Source organism: Cibotium barometz, chromosome 17 (genome assembly GCF_041138505.1).
Source record: "Cibotium barometz isolate CiBa-2024 chromosome 17, ASM4113850v1, whole genome shotgun sequence".
Taxonomy (NCBI): domain Eukaryota; kingdom Viridiplantae; phylum Streptophyta; class Polypodiopsida; order Cyatheales; family Cibotiaceae; genus Cibotium; species Cibotium barometz.
The window spans coordinates 57,917,960-57,941,177 of NC_141062.1; the positions used below are offsets into that span (position 1 = coordinate 57,917,960).

The 23,218-nt window shown below is 46.5% G+C and overlaps 1 protein-coding gene across 5 annotated transcripts in view; it reads right to left on the reverse strand.

The window, feature by feature from the left end:
- LOC147630225 (Tetratricopeptide repeat (TPR)-like superfamily protein) overlaps nucleotides 1-23,218 on the reverse strand; it is a 154,496-nt gene that overhangs the window by 125,543 nt on the left and 5,735 nt on the right. For 3 of the 5 annotated variants that reach the window (XR_015267798.1, XM_086811867.1, XM_086811868.1), the window contains exons 3-6: nucleotides 12,229-12,284; nucleotides 8,397-8,417; nucleotides 8,233-8,288; nucleotides 8,005-8,107 (exon numbers count right to left, since the gene is read on the reverse strand). Coding sequence is in view for 4 of the 5 variants with exons in the window: in XM_086811867.1 (XP_086667993.1) it covers nucleotides 8,005-8,107; nucleotides 8,233-8,288; nucleotides 8,397-8,417; nucleotides 12,229-12,284 (236 nt within the window). In the remaining variant the exon portion in view is untranslated. The remainder of the gene's footprint in view (nucleotides 1-8,004; nucleotides 8,108-8,232; nucleotides 8,289-8,396; nucleotides 8,418-12,228; nucleotides 12,285-23,218) is intronic. The other 2 variants (XM_086811869.1, XM_086811870.1) reach the window with 1 other exon arrangement.

A 23,218-nucleotide genomic window follows, 5' to 3' on the forward strand; every position in this document is an offset into this window, starting at 1 on the left:
GATGGCTGTCCGGCATGTGCAATACCATCATGTGACCCAAGAAAAACATTTTCAGCAGTGTATTGTTCATGCATTTGAGTATCATCATGCACATTGTCTCCTCTTGGCTTCACATATGTACTCTTCCTTGGATTTACATCCCGTGAAGTACCTGTTTGGCTCGCCATAATGCTTAAGAATGCTAACAGCTAGTGTAAGCTAGATTAGGACCGTCTTCCACACAGAAAGGAGGAAGATCCTAGGCTCTGATACCAATGAGATTCCCCCGGTCGGGGTTGAGCACAATCTTGGCAAACACTTAAGCTATTAACATAATTAAACAATTTTAAATGGCGCAACACAATAGAGTAAGAAGCTGAATTTTATTTTTGCACACTGCACTAGGGCCGGAAAGGGCCGACCCCCCTTGTAATAGATTTTATTATCAAGGAAAACTGTTACAAGCCTCACGGGCATTCACATGCCAAACTGTTCAAGTGCATCCATGATCATGAAAACAGCATTGCAAACAAATTTGTCGTAGACGATGGAATCCATAGCTTCACTTGAGAGTAGCTTCGTTCCTTGATTCCTTGAAGCTTGTCAAACGCAGCTATGCTCCACTGGCATCCATACACATACACATGTGTGTGCCAGGACCGAGACATAGGAGACCATATTGACAAAGCATTCGAATCTCAAATTGAAAATTGCTTGCAAAATGCTCTTACCAAGTATTGGACGATCAATGTCGAGCTCCACCTCCGTGCGGACGAACTACAGCTTGAATGTGACCGTTTTCCACTTCCGGCTGAAATTAGGGTTTCTGATTTTTAGGGTTTTAAGCAGGTTATATGAGTCCAAAATTGGGCATTTTGGGCTCTTTAGATGCCTATGAGTAAGGGGCACAGCTTGGTATGGTTTCCTCCAAAATTAGGGTTTCTGAAATTAGGGTTTCTGCAGAATTAGGGTTTCTGAAAATTAGGGTTTCAGCAGAATTTGGGGGCGGTAGAATGGTTAGGAGACTCCATATTCATTTAGAAGAGAGAGATAGAGTGAAAAGGTGAGCAACTGGAGGCTTAACTGTGAAAGGAAGAATCTTCAAGCTTTCCATTGGAGTTGGGAGCAAGAGGGAATGAAAATCAGCACTCTCACCAAGCAAAAAGTTAGAGAGAATAACAAAAATAGGCTCTCTTGAAGGGGGGGCGCCTATTTCTAGAGAGAGAGTGTAGAGAGAGGTAATTTTCAAAATGAGTAATAGCATGGTGGCAGGTCCTCATACTGCCACCCAGTCCATAGCCATCCCTTTTCCACACAAATTTAGTGGGAAGGGTGCCTGGACACTCGCCTAGCCGACCGGAAGGGAATTCTAGTCTATTCTTACTTATAGTTTGTCCGCCCGAGCTTTAATGAAGTGTGGACGCCCAATCTCACTTATAACTTGGGCGGACACACTTATTAAAGTGTGGACCTGCAAAACAAAGAATACATTGCTTTAACTCATAAAAAAGTAAAGTGGTGTACTTACCACCTGTCTACAGCCCACAAACGAGGTCAGAATACAGTTTCACTCGCACGGTTCACAAGAGGGCGTCCCCTACATGTGAACTACACAAACAAATCTTGCATGCAATCAAATAGTTCATGCAAAGACAGGATTTTTAACTTGCAAACATGTTATGCAAGGATGCATTGAACAGTCTCCCTATTCATTTAGCTTGTAGTCCGTGGTACCACACTCTGGATTTGGGCGCAGATACACAATCCCAACCCATATATCCAGCCTACTGGCTCTCGGTGTAGACATAAGTCCCCAACCATAAGATGCCAGTCCATCCTACAGAACTCGTCCATAGGCCTGAAGCGCAGAGAATGCCCAAATAGTGACACTCGGCATATATATAGCCGGGCATACCCTCACTCTTTTTGCATTGCTTAGCATTGTTTGCTGCAGTCGCTCACATATGAGGTCTTCTCCCCTCGCTCGGGACATGTATTCTTGGATGATGACATTGAGAGCAGGTTCTCACCTGTGTTTCCTCTCCATCTCTCTCTCTCACTCTCTCTCCTGTGTTTCCATTTTCCCTTCTTCCGCTAGACATTCTATCAAGATGCAAGCTGTATCGCATCTCATTAAACCCACTCAAAGGTCAATTTTGGGTTACACATTGTCTCCAGGCAGGGTATTTCCACAGATGATAGCAAAGTGCGGCTCATCCTTGAGCTGCCCCCATCCACCAACTTTAAGGGAGTCCAATGCTTCATGGGACATGTTAGCTATTATAGGCGATTCATTTTCATGTATGTTGATATAGCTCGACCTCTTTATGGACCTCTAATGGTTTTCGAGTGGACAAAGGAACGCCAACAGGCTTATACAACGCTCAAGAAAGCCTCGGCAAGTGCTCCAATTCTCAGGTCCCCCAACTGGGACATTATCTTTCACATCCACATCGATGCCTCCGCTTTTGCTGTTGGATGTATGCTGGCCCAACTAGGTGAACACGATGGATTCACCCATCAGTTTTGCCAGCCGCCAACTCAATGAAGCTGAGAGAAATTATACCACAACCGAAAGAGAAGGGTTGGCTATGGTCTACACTGTTAAGAAGTTTTGCCATTATCTTCTGGCAACCAAGTTCATTTTCTTTGTGGACCATCAAGCTCTTCTATACCTCCTAAACAAGCCCTGTACAACAGGAAGAATCACCAGGTAGCTGCTTATCTTGCTTAAGTTTGACTTCATTGTTACAGTGAGGAAAGGCTCACAGCACGTTCGCGCAAACCACATCACGGATCCCTAACGGCGAGCCGCCTGTGGGAGTCGAAGATGATTTACCAGATACCGCCCTGTTCCAACTATGCTTAATTCCTGAATGGGGCAAAGAGGTAGCACACTTTTAACCAACGGCTTACCAGTGGATCCCCTCCTAAACAAAGACCGTGCTCGTCACCTAATGAAACAGGCAGCTCCCTACCAACTCATTGTAAGCCAACTCTATAGGCAGGGGAACAACAAGATTCTTAGACGCGTCCGCGAAGACGAATATGTCTTCCTTCGAGAACATGCTCACTCTACCTGTGTTGATGGGCACTTTGCAGCAGATATCACTGCACGTAAGGTCTTAACAGCCAGATTATGGTGGCCAAGCTGAATGGCAGATGCAGCTGAGTATGTCAAGCAGTGCGACGAGTGCCAACATGCGGCAATCCACCGCTTTAAGGAGCTAGGCCTGGGAGGCTTGCCCACTCAGGACCCATGGGGGCCAAACTTATACAACAGTCTGTATTTTACTGAGACTTATGATGCCAACATGCACACCGGGGAAGTCTTGGACAATGAGGGCCATCCGCAAAGGGTACAGCTCAGTGTGGAGCTTATTAGAGATGCCTTACAACTCCCCCACCTGGACCAGCCCTATGTTACGCTCACGAATGCCCCCAAGCTGATCAGGGACAATACAGGGGCAACACAAACAAAGACGGGGTGGAGTGGGTGAACATTACCAAGGAAGATTTGATTATGCCAGCCCGAGCCCTACAATTTCTTCTCACCACACATTGGACACAGATTCAGCAGGTGTAGCATGACTACCCTGGCCCAGGTGCACCAGGGACAGATGGTCAACTAGGCAGAGTACTTGCACAAAGAACTTCATGCAATATGTTCTAACCCGCAGGAACCTGGCAGCGGCCACTTTATTGACCAAGGTGCTTTATCATGAGACCAGGTGGGAGGAGTTACCTCACGCCATCCAACTGAGTGCCCCAACGCGGTGCCGACATCTCTACCCCCACCATAGTACACCTATCTCCTCACCAAGCTCCCTATCGCCAGCATCGCCCTCATCCCCCACTTCTACTTCCAGGGCCTCATATCATTAAACCACCCTCATGACTTCTACGAGCTCCCACCCCACCCTCTCCAAGCCATTTTGATTAGCTCGAGTCACCTCCTTTGCTTCGGCTTTCCATCTAACCCAGGTGATGTTATAGACCTCTCTGTTCCGGAAGGTCTGTGTCCATACCCCTACCCCTCCCAGAGAACAACCAACGCCTTGCACCATCTACATGGTAGGGGATGGCACGTCGTCCACGAAGCCTACCTCTTCCTCAGCACTGACGCCCTTCCCCCTTACTCGGCTGGCCTCCTTATCTTATACCACAGATGTCATGAGAAAATGGAGGTCATGGCGACCACAGGAATCTGCCAGTTCGACAACTCCCACATCGCATTCCCAATGGAATTCACCTTCAAGGAAGCGGAAGCAACCAAAGCCTTTTTTCGATCCCATGGACCAGATGACTCAACAGAAGATTCTCATGCCCACGACGGTCATGAAGTAAGCGACGGCGGCCATGGCAGCCTCGCACCTCCACCCCCACCTCCCCCTCCACCACCCAATTCCTCTCACCCAAGTACCAACACCCAACCACCACCACCCTCACCCCCATCTGGTACATCCACACTACCACTCTTCCCTCCCCAAACCTCTTCTCCCCCAATTCATTTTCCTACACCACCCCCCTTACCAACCCCACCCTCACCACCCTCCTTGTCATTGCAATTGGGAATGCATATTGCATTCCGTAACATCCCGTCTAACTCAACCAAGCCCCCACCCCTCTTTGATGTCAACCTCGCCACGGGCGCCTCCACATTGACAACCCCTCCACCCTCGCCACCGACACATCACCGCTTCCACCCATCCACCGCCACCACCACTGAAGCGCGAAGAGGTCGACCCTCCGCTTAACCCTCTCAACAGGCAGGACCCCCTCAACCACACGGAGTTCGAGCAGGCGATTGCTATCCTACTCGGTCGACAACTTCAAGATACGCCCATCACCTGCATAACGGACCACATGGACATCAATGTCCTGCGTCCATACCTTGAGGCCAAACATCGACCATGGCGGCGAGCGCATCCACCTAGAGAGCGCGGAGGATACCATTGGCCATCCGCCGCTGCTCGCCCCATCACGTTTAAACTCATGGGTGAGCAGCCGGCCTAGAGGCGCCCTTTTCTACTCAAACCCTTCATCTAGGACACCTACTGCAAGGCGCCCCGAGCACTCCGCATCAGCCCCAACTACCTACCCATAAGAAGATGGTGGGCGTAGAATCTATTCCATGAGTAGAAGAAGAACCCGAAGCTGCAATTCAATTTTCCGTGGTTCACTCCTCCGACGTTGCAGCAGCCCTATACTGAAGACACAATGATCAAGCGCTTCAACGAGTTCATCTGCCACTATGATCAAGTCCCAGACCCGGCCGTAATCGCAACGATCAGATTTTTCCACTTGATCATCACGTTGCTGGGGTCCTTTCCAGATTGGGACCATTACCATGAAGGCGCGCAAGGCTTGGCCTTGGACATCAACAAAGGGCCAATGCTCAAGCAGATTTTCGGATATTATGAGCGCATCATGTGGATACCCACCTGGAGACTGCAAACTTTTGAAGACATAATGGAGACAACATTTTGGACCAGCTACAGAGTCTTCCATCAAGCCCCCCTACTCCAACCTCGCACCACAACTCCATCGGCACCTATTCAATCTACCATAGATAGATCTGGTTAGCTCTGAGGACGAACCTGATTTAGGAAGGGGGATATGTTAACCACTCCGGTTAACATTACTTTTGCAAGAGTGGCTATGCTTATTGTATTCATCTTTGTAAACGCGCTAAGCGCTTAATGTAAAAGAGACATGGGATGACCGAGCTTACGGCTTGTATAATGCCAGTCATGATGAATAGTTGTGCATAGAGCTAGGAACACTAGTTTTGGGTCCCCAATTGTAAATGGACTCCCGGCCATTGTAACTATGAGCTCTTGTATAAAAGACATTTATGAAATATGAAAAGGGACAATCCCAGTAGTCTCATTTGAGCTTTGCCTCTTCTCTCTCTCTCTCTCATTTGAGCTTGTGGATGTATACTTGCTTGTGTTTGCTTGCTTGCATGCTTGATTGTTGGTGTGTGCTTGTAGTGATGGTGATGCTCTAACCTCTCTCCTTCTCTCCCCTCTCTTTTCTCTCTACCAAGTCCCTCTTGCATGCATGTGGCATGAGGTGAAGGTTGAGCTTTCCATAGCTCCCTCCTTCTTGCTCTCTACCTAGCCATTGAATCTCTACTTGGGTGACACAAGTAGAGGTGGAGTGAGCCCCTAGCGGCTTCACATCGAAGAGTTAACCCTCATTAGGGTTGGCTAAATGCAACTCTCCGGACTTGACCCTTGCATGTTGTCTTTCTTCTCTTCTCTCTCCCTCTTGTGTGCAAGGTAGTATGTTAGGTTTAACAGTCCCATCTAGCAACGGATTAAGCACTGGCCCCGAACCCAGAGAACTCCACCCACTAAAGAAAATGATAGCCATTTAGGCAGGAGATCACCAATTGACGGGGTAGGTTCTCCGGAGAAGCTACAAGTAGTTGAAACGAGGGAAGTCCCATGGCCCAGGCGACTTGGTCGGCCACTGACAATTGGGACTCAAGAACCTCACCCAAGGTGCTCCCTATCATCAAAAGAAGCACCAAGTACTCCTCTAGGAGCTTGGGGAAGCAAACAGTAACCAGAAAGCCATAGACACCAGGCAAGGGGGGGTCTGCATCAGGAAAGAAGTGGTCCAATCTGGCAAAATAGGCACGTGCCTCTCGAATCATTATCAGGCTCCGTGGCAGGGTGCTATCTACCAGGCTACCGAGTCGAACGCTATCCTGATGTAGCTGCTTCCCAAGAAACGGATGCTGGTGCTCCACCCTTGGTCCCCAATGAGGGTTGCCTGCTTGAGGTCCCCGAGCTGCACGCTGAGCTACTGCCGAAACCAGTTTGCAGACAAGTGTGATGGCTTCCAACAATTGAATGGAAGAGGCTAGGAGCTGGAGGTCCGCATCAGAAAAATTGCAATTGGGATGGCCTTGGTCAGGGAAGATGGAGCGGCTGCGATGACAGTCCTCTGACAGGGAAAGACCAGGGGCGGTCTCACCCATCTCCCACTGATGAAGAGAGACCCTGTGGGATCTGACGAGGAGGGGGGTAGGGCAGTGACAAAAAAAGACCGAAGGAGCAGAAAAGAGGGGGGTAAGAAAATGCAGTGCACACGTTAAATATCATTGAGTCCTCTTTGATACACACCAAATATGGAAAAAATGTATGTACTTGTGTATGTTTATATACGTAGATAGCATATGGGAGGTTAATTGCGAAACATGTACTTAAAATATGTACCATTAAATACCTGAGCTTTTATTATTCCATATGTCTCGCTCAAGGACGATTGGAGTGCATCAATTCAGGGCTGACCATTGATTCTTATCGTATTCATGTATGAGACAATGTCACGTACGGTGTCCTCCTCTAAGTGCAACACACTCTTTCTGAAATGTTGGTCCCTAGAGAAGGCATCAATCTTTTCATACCATGACCATGGTGACTGTGAAACCATGTAAATAATTTATGCTCCTACGTTGTCTATTCACTCTGGGCTGCCAATGCTGTGCACACCGTTTCCCCTTTAAGAAGTGCAAAATTTCCATTGAAGTCCAGACCCTGTTCTTCTGCAAACATTGTGCTTTACTATGCCATCTGCCTTCAGCTAGTTGAATATTGCCTTGAGGGAAAAAGCACCAAACTCAAGAGCTGTTCCTGTATAAAGAATCATTGCCTGCTACATCATGGGCCAATCTACTGTAAGGAATCTACTGTTGGAAGGGGAAATCGGCTCCACCCACTTGAGTGGGCCCCGGGTGTGTACGAAAAAAAAAATGACAGTATCATTGTCTTCCTCGTTTATAAAAAACAATTTGAAGGTAGCCATACAAAACGAAGTGGAGAAGCTAAAAAAGAGGCAAGAACAAAGTGATCAGAGATCTGTCAAAAATACTGGAGCCTCGCCAATATGGTGAAGGTTTTTTTTGTTTCCCTTCCAATTGAAGAAAATAGTTGGCGTATTTCAAGCTTTCAAGGATTGTAGCCACACTACATGGAAAATGAAGAAAAATCCAACAGCTCTGGAAGTCACCTTTTAATCACCTCCAATCGTTCCTCAAAACTTCCACCCGCTTCATCCTTCTTATTTTGTTGCACATTTGATGCTACCACTAATATTGGTGCAATTGTGTTATCTGATTCACAGCAGAAAAGAATGAATGAGACATCAAGACAACTGTGGTTGGCTGAACAAGCATATGGCTTGCCTAAAAACAAAAGCCTCTGAAGAACAGAAGAACCGATAGAAAAACCCACTTACCATTTGATAAGGTTTCAGTGTTTTCTTCCAGAGTTTTTGGTTCTGCAGAAACATTCCTGCACGGTGAAAGAAGCTTCAAAAAAATGTTTGCTTACCACCCAAACAGCTAACCAAGTGGTAAACAACGTCTTCAGAGCTTGACCATAGAAGACCACAATCCAAACCTGGTAAGAGGGGAAAGTATCCTAACCTTCAATGAAAAAATTCTTCTTGTCATAACATCATGATGGAATCAAATAGAACATAAATTTTCAAAGATAACATGATGACCAAGGTGTAGAGAGAAACCAAGGGGGGTGATGTTTAGAAAAAGCTAATACTAACATGTTAATAACACAAAGCTGGACTCCAAGAAAATGGCTTATTGTACATATAAGTATGCTGTATCTAAAGCCTTTATTTCAAGAAAAGATTCAATTGGCTGAAATCAAGAGCTTAAAATGTTTCTAACTCTCTTGATTATAACAAATGAAAAATAACATAAAATCTTCCGTAAGCTTCCTCCACACAAAAATACGCAATCCATACTTACAAATTACTTTCAAAAGCAATAAGAAACTTGCAAAAACACCCCATTATCCTGTTTACATTAACTTGCATCTAACTCTCTTGATTATAACAAATGAAAAATAACATAAAATCTTCCATAAGCTTCCTCCACACAAAAATACGCAATCCATACTTACAAATTACTTTCAAAAGCAATAAGAAACTTGCAAAAACACCCCATTATCCTATTTACATTAACTTGCATCTATGCCCTTTCTAACAACATCAAAATATTGATCAAACTATTTGCTGTTAAAAATCAATGCTCCATCATACCTAGTAAGGCCCCCACTATGAGGAGAAACATCGGTTGAGTTGCCCCAAAACTAGCAAGTCAACTGAAATCTCAAGACAAACAAGTAGCTTCGGAGGGGTCTGAGACATGGATGAGCAAGCTACTTATGTGAGCACGTCAATCATTCTTTAAAACAACTCTAGCACATGGCAGAAAGGACAGTGTTATATGTCCATATTACAGTATTCCCTAAGGCAAATATGCATATTAGGAAATCTAGATGGCTATGCCAGAAGTTGAGGTGGCAAATGTAGGTAAATGCTCAAGGCACTAATGGGGTGTTAAAAGATATGGCATCCAGTAACTACACAAGGGGGGATTTAGTAAAACCATGGGCGCAAGGGGCTCAGAAACCAAAGAAGAGCTCCAAAAGCTACCACACTACAACAAAAACCACATTTCTCATTAGCAAAATCTCATACTCTGACACACCTCACCTTAGGGCACACATGGCTGGCTTGTAGGAGGCACGCAGCACCGTTGGGTATTAGGCTCACAGATCAGAGGCAGCTGAGCAGCATGTGAAGGCCTGTGTTTCTCAAGGATGTCGTCTATGCGTGGAATCGAAAACCGATTCTTGATAGTAAGCTTATTCAAAGCTCTATAATCCACACACATACAAAAGGATCCATCCTTCTTTTGAACCAAGAGGACGGATGAACAATATGGGGAAGAGCTTGGCTGAACCAAACCCTTTTCAAGAAGCTCATTCACTTGCTTCATGATCTCCTCTTTTTGGGATGCACTTACACGATAGGCTGGCCTATTAGGTGGTGAGCTACCCGGCACAAGATCAATGCGATGATCTTCCGGTCGTACAGGTGGTAACTCATCAGTAAAACAATCATTGTGCTCTTGCAAAAATTTCAGCCTATCATTACTAAGAGTGTTTACATGTACATTATTTTCCTCAACATGATCTAACAGGATTCAGTGAGAGCTTCTCCATGAGCCACCAATGGGCAGCAGTGCCTTTCATAAACATGCTTACATGCCGGATCATGGATTTCTGAGTGAAATCCTTATCTCACTGAAAGCAATATCAAACTGGGCAATAAAAGCAAGTGCCTTTGATGCATCATATTCCCCATGATATGTGTCAAACTTCACAGATTTGTCTCCAGCTTTGAAGTCACAAGACTTTGATGCATGTGTATGCATCTCAACATGTTTTCCCCCATGTTTGTCCATTGGAACTGTCCCTATGACTGGCATCATTTTTGGACCAAAAGGTGACGCATAAAGACATGCATTTCATTGTCCCTGCCTCTTGTATTAGCATCTCCAACATTCATTGTATGGCTGTCCAAAATGTTCTAAGTGTAGAGATAGCTAGTGTTCACGGTGATCGTCTCTCACGATAGAAGTGAAAGAGAACCGTATGCTCTGATACCAATGTAACTTGGTTGAACACAATGCTAATCAATACACTTAAATACACTAAGATTTGATGGACACTTGCTCAAAATACAAGAAGTAAATTGCTGAATTGACAAGAGACACACAACGAGCCGGAACGGCCGATCCCTCCCTCAAATAAAGTATATTGATCTTGGAAGAATTAAGTACATGGTGTCATGGGCATTTCTGACCAGATTTCCATACCAATGCATATGAATACAGTATTGCAAACAAGTGGTTGTCGATGTAGACTTGCAACCCACACTGCCCTCTCAAGTGCCCATGTTCCCTACCATCTGCTCTCTACTGTTCCACCAACACAAGGTAGCAACAATCTGCAAGAGAGCACGTAGGACAAGAGAACACTACACAGGGTATGTGATCTTGTAATCCGGTTCCTCCCTCCTGGTACTTGCTCCCAAATTTAAGCAAGTAGAGTCGATGATAGGGAAAGTCTTCGCAATGGAAGTCCTTGGAGTGTTGAGATCTTTGATTTGTCGCCTTTCTTCGCGACAAAAGTCTTCAAGAGGATGAAGGGAACCCTGGAAAAGCTTCCCCTATGGTTCAACTTGAGAAAGAAAGGCTGAAATTAGGGTTTTCAGCAAAAAGACCAGAAATTACAGCAAAAATGAGAGCACTTGGAAACACTCTTGGAAGCTTGGAAAACACCTTAGCAAGTTGGGTAGGAGTGAGTAGGAGAGTGATTAGCACTTGGAAACACTCTTGGAAGCTTGGAAAACACCTTAGCAAGTTGGGTATGGCTATGGAGAGCTTGGAAATGGAGAGAAATGGTAGAAAAACAGAGTTTTCAGTCTCCAAAAATCTTCATGAAGAGGAAACACGAATTTTCTCTTAATAAGTAAGTGAATTGGGGTCCAATCAGGTGAAGGGACATAGAGAGATGCCCATTTATGAATAAAAGGAGAGGATCAGGTCCTAGACATTGAGTCTTGTCCGCCTCGGGACTTCAATGAATGTGAACTTGGAAGCGGTCATAATTTATAAGTGACTTTTGGGCGCCCAAACTTTAATGAAGTGGGAACGCACTCACTTATAAACATTGGCTAAGTCCTACGGGCTGTTTGAGCCTAGATTGGATAATACTTATCACCTATTCACATGCCACACAACCATGTCAACAGACAGTTACACACGCACGGTTCACGGGCTGGCATCCCCTTACCCGGAAACTACACATTGGTCAAGCAAGCATGAAAACAACATGCAATTTCAATTGCAAGCAAGCACATAAAGATGCTATGCAATGCAGCATTGGTATGAACAATCCCCGTTCATGAGACTATACCAAAATAGACGTGCTCCAGGCAAGTACACAAGGTACCAGACCCAATGGAACACCAATCCACCAAGCATTTCCGGGCATGTGCACGGAGACACAAGTCCCAACGGAAAGCCAAGTCTACAGTATCACATAAGTGGCATCAATCCCCGGCATAAACAACTGCTATGGACACCAATCCAATGTACATACATGATAAGAAAGCACGGGTGGACCAATTGGGTGGCCAAATGGTGACAACAACCACAACCTACCCAAGAAGTGTGTAAACAATCACAAAAGCACCTTTTGTAAGAACCAATAAAAGATCCATTTTTTAATATGATGTGACAGGACAAAGAAGAACACACACACCCTTTTCTACATGCATGCTAGTCAGCTTTGTTATATCTAACCGTGTAAACAAATCAACAAAAAATGTTAAACCAAAAAAAAAAAAAAAAAAACTCACTTAAGCTGCTTTGTTAAAGACTGCTTGCCATCTGATCTTGGTGTGCCATTGTACTTCTGCACAACAAATTCACATTCATATGCTTACATTTCTATTAAAATCCAGCTCAATCTAAACATCCCAGTACCCTAAAACTTTAAAAATGCAGTAGTACCATCAATCGACGCAGCTAAATGCAAGCCAGAATGAACATTTCTGATGACTCACAAAATTAGTGTTTGAGCAGCAAACATAAAATGCAAAAAATACCAAGGTCAAAGTATCAATAGAAAAGCTTCCAGAAATCAAGAACGTTCACAAGCTGCTGCATCAAAGAATTCTGATGGGTTGTCAAATCTTCCCATGCACAACAACAAAAAAAAAAAAAAAATCTCAGAGACCTCGCTCCGCAAGTTTGACACCTCCTCCGAGTGCAAATTTGCTACCAGCCTCTTTAGAGCCTAGCACATCCTTCACCAATCCGTCTTCCGGTCCCTCCCTCCTGCACGAGAAGACGTTCAAGCAGCTCTTGGTTGGAATACTCCTATCCGCCTCCCTCCCTGCCACTCCATGGGCTCCCACACTCATATTCCTTGGGGCCGGCTGGCCTGGCCCAGTCCATGGGAACTTGGCTCCGCTTCAAACAGTTGCCACCCCCCACGCAGGCAAAGAGACTTGAAGGTCTAAAGGAAGTGAGAGCCTTAGCCTCGAAATAAACTCAGCGTCCCTAGGAATGGTGCCCACAACACCCCCCCCCCCCCAAATCCCCCTTTTCTAGACATAGGTTGCAATATTCTCCCAGCTTGACATCCCTTTCGCAATCTTCAGCGTCCAAGAGGGCCACCCCCCTCTCACTTTTGTGGTGGTAGTCATGGCTGGTTACAGTTTACACGGACCCCTTCCAAGGAGGATTACCTTGCCCCCCAGAGAGAGACTCAGGAGGCTTGGCGCTGCTGCCCCCGCCTGCCCTCTATTGCCTCCGCCTGTTTCTTTGCTGCTCCCGCCTGCCCAACTGCTGCCTTCGCAACCCCCCTTCGCCTGCCAAACTTCTGCCCTTCGCTAGCCTTTCAGTCCCCGCCTGCCCTTTAGCTGCCCCCGCTAGCCCCTCTGATGCCCCCCCAGCCTTCGCCTGCCCCTATTGCTGCCCCCACCAGCCCCCCTTTTGCTGCTCCGCCTGCCCTTCAGGTGCCCCCGTCAGCCCCTCTGCTGCCCCCCGCCTGCCTTTGCCTGCCCCCCTTTTGCTGCCCCCGCCAGCCCCCCTTTTGCAGTCCCGCCGCCCCCGTTGCTGCCCGCCCCCTGCCTTCTTCAGTCCCCGCCTGCCCCTCTGCTGCCGCCTGCCACTTTGCCCTTGCTTCCCCAGCTGCTCCCCGCCTTTGCCCCCCTTCCTCTGCTCCCGTTTTCTCATCAGCTATTTTAACTGGATTCAAGTCGGTCGCCTACTTTTCTTGATTGGTCTTAAGGCTTTTTCTGCCGCAGCCTATCTCTCATCACCCCCACTGGCCGAGAGAATCATCAATTTTTCACAAGACGAGCTCACCTCTCTTCAACACGACATTGACCTTGAGGTCCAGACTACCCTTGTTGCAAGAGTTTATGGTTCCCACCCCTCTCGTTCACAGGCCCGTGAATGGCTTCTAGCAGCGCTCCCTTCGGAGCTAATTGTGCACTTTCAGGATACTCGTTTACTTGGTCGAGGCTTCTTCCAGGTGGACTTCCATTCGTCAGAAGCTACTTCTCAGGCTTTGGCTAGCAGCCCCTTTCCTCTTGGTCCTAGGAAGATTTTCTGCTTTCAGTACCACGTGGGCTTTGATCCAGTGGTGGAGGATCAGCGCCTTACCCCGGTCTCACTACGGTTCCCTGCTCTTCTTCGGTCTTATTGGAAGCTTTTAGCTTCCATACGGGCATTCTTTGGCCAGGTTCTAGAGGTACCAATCCTCCCGAGCTTTCCCGCCTCAGCTTCCGCGGGTGTTACCGCCACTCTTGATGGTGTACCCCGGGTCCTTGTGCTTGTTCCTGATCCATCGATTACTAATGATCATGCTATGCTTCAGAGACCTGACGGATCTCATTTCCACCAGAGGATGGAGATTGCAGGCAGACCTGACCAGTGTCGGATTTGTCGTCGACAAGGTCACATTGCTAGAGATTGTCCCAGATCGAGGGGCCATGCTAGGAGGCGGCATGGTCTTGCCCATCAGAGGCCTTCTGCAGATGCCGAGACTCCAGCTGCTCCTTTGCCACAGCAGACCACACAGCGTTGGGTTGTGGTTAGGGATGGCAGGCACCCTCGGACCCCCGTACCTGCCCCTTCACCCACACCCCTTGTGGAGCACCCTAACCCCTATGCAGCTCTTGCCTCACAGGATGTTGATCCTTTTTTGGAGGATGAGGCCTTGCAGGCATATGATCTGGATCCTCATAGGAGGATGCTGCATTACAGTTACAGGATGATTGCACCCTTGAGGATGATGTTGCACATTCGCATTGTCATGGTACCTCTCCAGTTCTAAGGACTAGCCCTGGTTTTTCCCAGGAGTGGGAGAGAGAGGTAAGGTTTACATCGTCAGATTTTCCCTCCCTTACCTATGCGAGACGTACTTCCGCCTCTAAAGGGGGTCCTTCGTCGACCACGAGATCTGGTCGTTCCTACTCTGAGTCTTTATGAGGATTGTCTCTTGGAACATTCAGGGTCTGGGGTTTTTTTTTCGCGTCGACGGAAACAAATTGTAAAAACCCAGCTTCATTGTGCAGTCTCACAGGTGAACCTATGGATATATTGCTCTTGCAAGAGCATAAACTGGATGCTAGTCAGTGTGGGAGATCAGGCAAGCTTCTCTCGGGACACACCTTTTGGTCACCGGCTGTTGGTACCAAGGGTGGCGTTTGTATCTCTGTTTCGACTTTGATCTTGCCTTGCATCATTGGACATGGTGTCATTTTGCCTGCGAGAGCCCAATGGATCCTTCTTATGCAGGGTACTACACGCATTGGTATTCTCAACCTCTATGCTCCTAACCATAGAGATGAGAGGATTGCCTTTTGGAAAGCTCTCACTACATTGATGCCTCGTGCCGACCATAGGATTATTGGTGGGGATTTTAACATGGTTGAGATGCCAACGGATAAAAGAGGTGGACATGAGGGCTTGGTGCATCCTCTTGAAAGAGCGTCTTGGGAGAGGTTTATACTCTCCATTCATGGTAGAGATTGTTGGCATGAGGATGACATTTTGAGGAGTCCATCCACTCTTCTTTATTCATGGTCTAACAGGAGAAGAGATGTAGGATGTATCTATGCACGGTTAGACAGATTTTATGTGGATGACTGGGTGCTTGACAGAGGTGGACATACTTTGATTGCTACAGGCACCTCCAAATCGGATCATTGCCTAGTGGTTTTATGTATTAGAGATTCGAATTGCCATGGATCAGCACCCCATGTACGCATCCCTGATCATTTGTTTTCAGATGCAGAACTATCGCGTCGTATGCTTGATATTTGGAGATCTCATGACTTCTTACATGCCTCTCAAAGCCTGGCCTCTGCTCTCTGTGATATTAGTGACTTATCACACATGTGCCCTGTCTAAGAGGCAAGAGGCCTTGGACTTAGAAAGGGCTATTAGACGTAGATTGGCTGCCTTGCAGAAAGAGCACGACAAACATCCTCATGCTCAACAGGGTTGCAAATTCTTTATGTACTGTTAGAGCAGAACTTCATCACTCTCTTGAGCAGCGCGCAGAGTACCGTTTCCATGCCCAAGAATCCTTTTGGACACAGATGGGTGGCAGATGTAACAAACATTTCTTTGCTTCTCACAGCCCATCTCATGCCAGAGATAGTGTCAGGCAGTTGCAGGATTCACATGGCACTCTTCACTCAGATCCTCTTATGGTTAGACAAATTGCCACCGATTTCTATTGCCAGCTTCTTAGTGCTGAGCCGCATTCTGATCTGAGACAGGGGGCATAGAGGAAGGTTTGGAATGCATTGCCACATTTTATCACTGAGGAGATGTGTGCCATTCTGGATGCCCCTTTTTCTATGCAGGAGTTCAGTCATGCTCTTCATGCCTGACCTCATGGTAAGTGTCCAGGGGAGGATGGCCTCTCCCCTGTTTTTTTCACTACTTTTTGGGATGAGATTGGGGCTGAGATAACATCGGCTTTGCAAGAGATGTGGGACACAGGTTCTATGCCTCTTTCTCTCACTGAGGGGCTTATTTATCTTATTCCTAAGAGCGGGGATAAGACATTGATTGGCCAATGGAGACCTATCACCTTACTTGGGACTGCCTATAAGATTCTTTCTAAGGCAGTGAGCATCAGGTTGCAGCCAATTTTGCAGGATGTTATTCATGATACCTTGAATGGTTCTTACACGGCAAGAGCATCTTTGATAACATTTTCTCGTTTTGGGAGACCGTCGAATGGGCTAAAGCGAACAATCAACCCTTAGCCATTCTGCTCTTGGATTTTGAGAAGGCCTATGATAGAGTGGATTGGGACTCTTAGTCATATGGACTTCTCTCAGAGACAGATCAAGGGAGTTTCATGCATGTATCGTGATGCCCACAGTAGAGTTCTTGCTTGCCTTGAGGGTACTCTTAGTCATATGGACTTCTCTCAGAGACGGATCAAGGGAGTTTCATGCATGTATCGTGATGCCCACAGTAGAGTTCTTGCTTGCGGTGATAGAGGAGAGCGGTTTCAGATTTCTCGCTCAGTACGACAGGGCTGCCCATTAGCCCCTTTATTATATATCATAGTTGCAGAGGCCATGAGCATCTTTCTTCGCTCCACTGCTGGTATTTCAAGATTGAGGTTTCCTCTTCATAGTCATGAGGAGTTGGTTGACTCTGAGTTAGCTGATGACACAGCCCTGTTCTTGGAGGCTTCACATATATGCTTATGTTCCTTCCGAGTAGCACTAGAGGAGTTCTGTTTGGCAGCAGGGGCACTCATTAATTGGCACTAATCTGTTGGTTTTTGGGTTAGTGATTCACCGAGAGTTGATTGGGGTGCAGAGCTTGGTTTTACTTGGATCAGTAGAGGATGCATGCTAGATATTTGGGATGCCAAGTTGGGATTGATATTTCTCCTGCACATGCACAGCAGTTTGCTCCAGTACTTATGAGTATCCAGAAGAAGCTCCTCCATTGGAGCTCCAGGAGATTAGATTTAGCCTCCAGAGCTTTGGTGGCTAATCAGGTTTTGCTTGCCTCAGCTTGGTTTATTGCCTCTTGTTGGTGCTTCTCTCGTGCGTGCATTGGCCAATTGCGGAGATTGATCCACAATTTTCTCTGGTCGGGCTTGGATGGCACCTCAGACACTCGTGCCACGGTAGCTTGGCTCACAGTTATTCAGCCCAAAAGAGAGGGAGGCTTGAATATTATCGATCCGGATGTTCAATGCAGGGCGTTGCTTTGCAAACTTGTGGTCAGAGGTTTCCTACCAGGCAGACTGGATGCCCAACACACGTTTTTTGTTCACAGAGGCTGATATTAGGGCACCATCTTCCCCTCTTATTGCAGCCATTGTCAGAGCATGGAGAAGCATGAGATATTTTTTGCGACAAAGGCTTCCTATGTCTTTGGACGAGGCTGACCGACAACCTATTATGTGGAACGAGTTCATTAGGGATGAGGCTGGTCGGCCACTTGGTGCATCTCGTTATATGCAATGGTCAGGATGGGAGAGATGCGCATACACAGTTCTTGCTTGGAAGACCTTTAAGAGTCTTCCGGAGGATCGGAGAGTTACATCCACTCAGCATCTTAGGGGCTCTCGCATTTGTATTGATCAAATTGATGTAGCTATTCTACATGAGTGGCTTTCTGGGACCCTTCACGGAGACTATCATCCGAGTTGGCTGGGAGTTTTTTCGAGGATAGGCATACCTCTGCAAGTCATTGCTCTGCCAAGCCAGGAGGATATAGATTTCCTCATTTATTCTATCATGCCTAGTGGGAGATTGAGGAGATGTAGTATGGAGGAGATTATACCAAATACTAGGCTTAGTCCAGTGAGGATTGTTGGTCGCTCGGGGAAGCACTGGTTCATTGACCCTTCTCAGATAGTGACTCATGGCTCTTGGTGTTTGTGGTTATATGGTGGCAGTCCTATCAGATATCTTCAATGGGATCCAGGAGAGTGGGAGTGGATTGATGCCTTCGATCCTTTGAAAAGCCTTCCCTTTTTCAGTTTCACTGTTCGGAATGCCAGGCTTCTCCTCACTCGACAGATGCATAGGATCCCTACTCTCAGGCCTCATTGGGAGAGCTATGATATTTCTCTAGTGATATAGCGCAGATATTGGCATAGACTTTGGCACTCATACAGAAGGAGCCAGATCTCTCATTTCTTTTGGTTATTCTTACATGGTGGTCTCCCTACCAATCAGTGGAGATCAGTTTTCGGTGTAGCACCTTCCTGTCCTAGATGTGCAGCAGATTCTGAGTCCGTACAACATTGTCTATGGGGATGCAGCATTGCACAGCAAATTTGGGGTCCTGTAGCCCAACTTATGGGCAAATTGAGTGGCCGAGCCATGCATGTGACTTGGGGGTAGTTGCTTGGCTCTCCCAGTCCGGTCCACAACTTTTTTATGAGGGCAGTGGTACAGATTCTGTTTTTTTCATTCATAGAGGTATTGCCCAGCATGGTTTATTGCAAGATGTTCCTCACTCTGATTATACACCCCCTAGACAGAGGATTGACACCAATTGGGAGATTATTGCCAGTATTACAGCATGGCAGATTTGGAGAGCTAGATGCACGGAGGCTATTGAGGGTGTCCAAACTTTTGGGTCTCAGTGCATTAGTACTAGATGGGGTGATATCATCCACACTCTTATGGCTACTTGGGCTCGCATTCAAGGGCCCTCTCATTCTACGCAAGCAAAGCGTGTGATATTTATGCGGGAATGGGACCATGGCATCTTCTTTTCCTCTAGTATCACACAGGACTTACATGGCATCATGATGCTCCTCAGTGGTTGAAATCACCTTACATATTGGGGTGATTCTATTCTCTTCCGGCTTATAGCTGTGATTGTTGTATGTTTTTCTCATACTTAATAGAAGTCTCTTTCTTTTTTTCTTTTTTTCTTTTTTCTTTTTTTAAGACTAAGGAGGCTTCCACACCATCAATGGTTGAAATCACCTTACATATTGGGGTGATTCTATTCTCTTCCGGCTTATAGCTGTGATTGTTGTATGTTTTTCTCATACTTAATAGAAGTCTCTTTCTTTTTTTCTTTTTCTTTTTTTAAGACTAACCACAACCATCAATGGCACATCAACCTCCCCCCCTCAAACTTGCAGATAACCATTTGTGGTGTTTGTGTAGCTCCCTCCCCTAGCCTCAGTGAAACCAAGGAGAGTGGTAGCGGAGAGACCCCTCAGCGACACCAGGTTTGCCCTTCTTCGAGTGCATTGCCCAGTTTGCCCTTCTTCGAGTAAATTGCGGTTTGGCCGGTGAATTTAGTTACAGGGGATGTATGGCACACCCGCTATAGCCAACCATTGAAGGGCTCACATCATCTATCTTTTTTTTTGGCAAGAAAGAGACTTCTATTATGAAAGAATCAATACAAAATCATGGCTTAAAGACGGATGCAATCTATCTCACCATAGTAGGATCCGAGTGAATAGTACCATGAGCAACATTTCATTGTTTAGAGATAGACCAGGAGTAGCAACGAAGTGTTTATTGCATTTGCCAGCCATCTAGATCCACAATTATTCTTGAGCATGGTATCGATACTCTCCCTTCTGCTCCATGGCATGCTGCAACTCAGTCATGACAGTGCAAAGAGTATCTGCAATCCAAATGGCATCAGGATGCTTTTCATGCTCCCTCTTCAAGGCTCCCAACCTGCACCTCATAGCCCTCTCATGATCAATAATCTCATTTCTCCTCTATAAGGCCACCTTGTGGTAAAAACCACTAATCATTTGCAATGCATGTGCAACACCTTGTGGGCCATCAGAGAAATCCTAGGAGCTCTAGATGTCAGCCACTTGGCGAGAAAGCTCATCCGAGTAGCAGTGCTTGCACCTTGTGGGCATCAGAGAAATCCTAGGAGCTCTAGATGTCAGCCACTTGGCGATGCACATACACGATGTAGAGCCATGTTGCCCAAGATCTCTCATGCTCAAAACCCTTGGGTAGTGGTCAGACTTCGAAGTCCCAGCTGCAATGCATATGCATCCTCCCCTATCGAGAACCCAATCATCAACATAGAAGTGGTGGACATACATACATCCTTCGTCTGTTAGACAAACTATAGAGCAAGGAGAAGGGCTTCCTGTGAATGTTGTCCTCAATCCAACAGTCCCTGCCGTGTCTAGAAAGTATAAACCACTCTGGGCACCCCATCAGCACTGGCAAGGGCCGCAGCTAAGGCAGATGAGGGTAGTCCTCGGAGGGCAGGGACCTCCAGAACCCGACCAAAAGCAGCACCTATGGACCTCAGCAACTTGCAATAGTCCTGCAGAAGGCCTAGAAACCTACATCAGATGGGAGTGAGTCGCTCGCCTTATGCCACAGGATCAAAATCTGTACAAAGAGGAAGATTTTCTTTTGACAAAGGGGAAGGAACCTGCACAGTAGAGCTTGGGATGTGGCTTCCAGAGAATCAAAATCTACTTGGAAGAAGCCTCTACCAAGTAGACGAGTATCCTAGAAATGCTTAGTCAGCTCAGTCGGGAGAGCTGCCAAAAGCCAATCTCATACGTGAGACCTCGGCAGGACGAGCCATAAATCCAGCCGATAAGGGTTTGTTGGGTTTCCTGTTCAATATCACTCTGGATGACCTAGAGCTCGTCTTGGGAGCAATTGATAGTTGGCCCAAACGACAGGGATGAAGAGGGATTGGCGTTGGCAAAGGCCATAATGCCAATCCGAATGGAATGGCCAACTTGAACATAGTAAAAAATTTCCGTACGCTAAACCCAAGCAAAGAAGCGAGAGGCTATCACCATTTGGTCCATCTCCATTTCTGGAACCACTTCTATGGGATTGTCACTCCATAGAGCGGCCAGATTTGTACCATGTTCACATGTGGCCAGGCTAGTGCCGCATGTGAAAGGGTCAGTCATCTGGTGTCACATGAACAGGAACCAGTTTTGGTGCCACCCGTGTGTGACCAGCATTGTGCCATATACATGGAAGCCTGTTTGCTACCACCCGTGTTGTATGACCAGAATTGCATCTTATCCATGGGACTGTCACTCCATGGTAGGACTGTGATATTTGTGCCAACCTTGTCTATGGGATTGTCACTCCATAGGAAGACCCGTGGCAGGACTTGTGTTTTGCCTATGGGACAATCACTCCATAGGAAAACCAGGACTTCACATTTCTATCACGCCAGTTTTGTGCCCGACAAGAAATCCTTGGACAAGTTTCATGAAAGGGAGATTTCGTCCATTACATGTGCACATGCATTTATGTTTGCATGCATAAACTTGTTTTCGCATGACTTGTTGTTTTCGTGTGTTTGTCTGCTATGTCGTGCCAGTAGATTGGACGGGGACGCCCCCAGTGTACCATGGGTGTGCTGTCTACTGTGACGAGTTGGTGTGGCGTGTGAACAGGTGATAAGTATTACCCTTATTGGCCTTTTCAAATGTAAAATCCCTTAAGTAATGTCAACCTTAATGTTTATAAGGTTGGGTGTTCACACACATTTAAAACATTGGCTGGACATTTGTTTTAATGTGGGTGCCCAACATTATTAAAGTTTAATAATAATAATATAACATGTATTGCATAAAGAAATACTTCTTCCCCACATGTGGTACCCGCCTAGGAGCTTGTACCCGCTTGCAATTGTTCCCGCCTCTATTTTTGCTACCGGGTACCCCGACTACACCTGATGTACCAGCCTGAATTGCCTGTATCTGACTGTACCTTCAGTCATGTACCCGATTGTACTTAATATCCTGTACCCGACTGCACCTGTTGTTCCAATACCCGACTGTACCTACAAGTGTACCCGCCCGCTGCTGCTGGTGTACCCGATTGTACCTGCAATTGTACCAGCTGCTGTCCAGCACTTGCTGTTGCTAGTGCCCGCCTACAGAGTTGTACTAGTTGCTGCCCTGTACCAGCTATTGTCTTGTACCCTATTGTACCAGCTACTGCCCTGTACCCGACTGTACCTGCAACCCTTGTACCCGTCTATAGCTTTGGAGTGCATTAAAAAAGGGAATGAGCTTCTCTCCTAAGGATTGAATTTGAATCTTTGTCATGTATTTATTTCTGTATTTTTAGATTCCGTTATTATTATAATTAAATGTTGTTTTCACAAGTCTAGTCATGTAAAATATCACCCCTGATGCCTTCATTGAGTAAGGCCACCGGGATTGTGACTAATATCACCCCTAATGCCTTCATTGAGTAAGGCCACCGGGATTGTGACTTTTCCCATGATTACCCTGATCGCGTCCTCACATTTTGAGGAGCCAATGAAGGTCACTTGGGATATGAGGAAAACTGGGAGCAAAGCTGACTCGGGAGCACCAAGTATTACTCCCTTCACGGTGTTTCACCTTGCCAGGCGTTAGTATGGGCGTGCCTGTTGGTGCACGGTCCCAAAAGACCAGAGGGCACATGTTCACCCAGTGAAGGTGGGAGACTACCTGTGACTTGGTCTACTCCGACAACTGATTCTTCACTGACAAAATCTTATTGTTTACCAGTTGTACTTACTCCTTGTTATAGAGAAATCTGGCCTAGGATCCGTGAACACTTGTACATATAAATACTCCAAGAAATACAACTGTATTGAGGGGGGGGCGGCCCTTTCCGGCCCCAGTGATGGTGTCAAGTGTCCTTTGTTATTTTCAGTTTTAATGTTGCAAGTATTGTCCATTGTTTGAATTAGTTAAGTGATCTAAAATATGCATATTTTATCTTCCGATTTGTAGGCCTCCTGTAGGGAGCGATTACAGAGACACAGAAGGAGGAGCTAGATGCACAAGTGTTTAGCTCTTGGACTGCT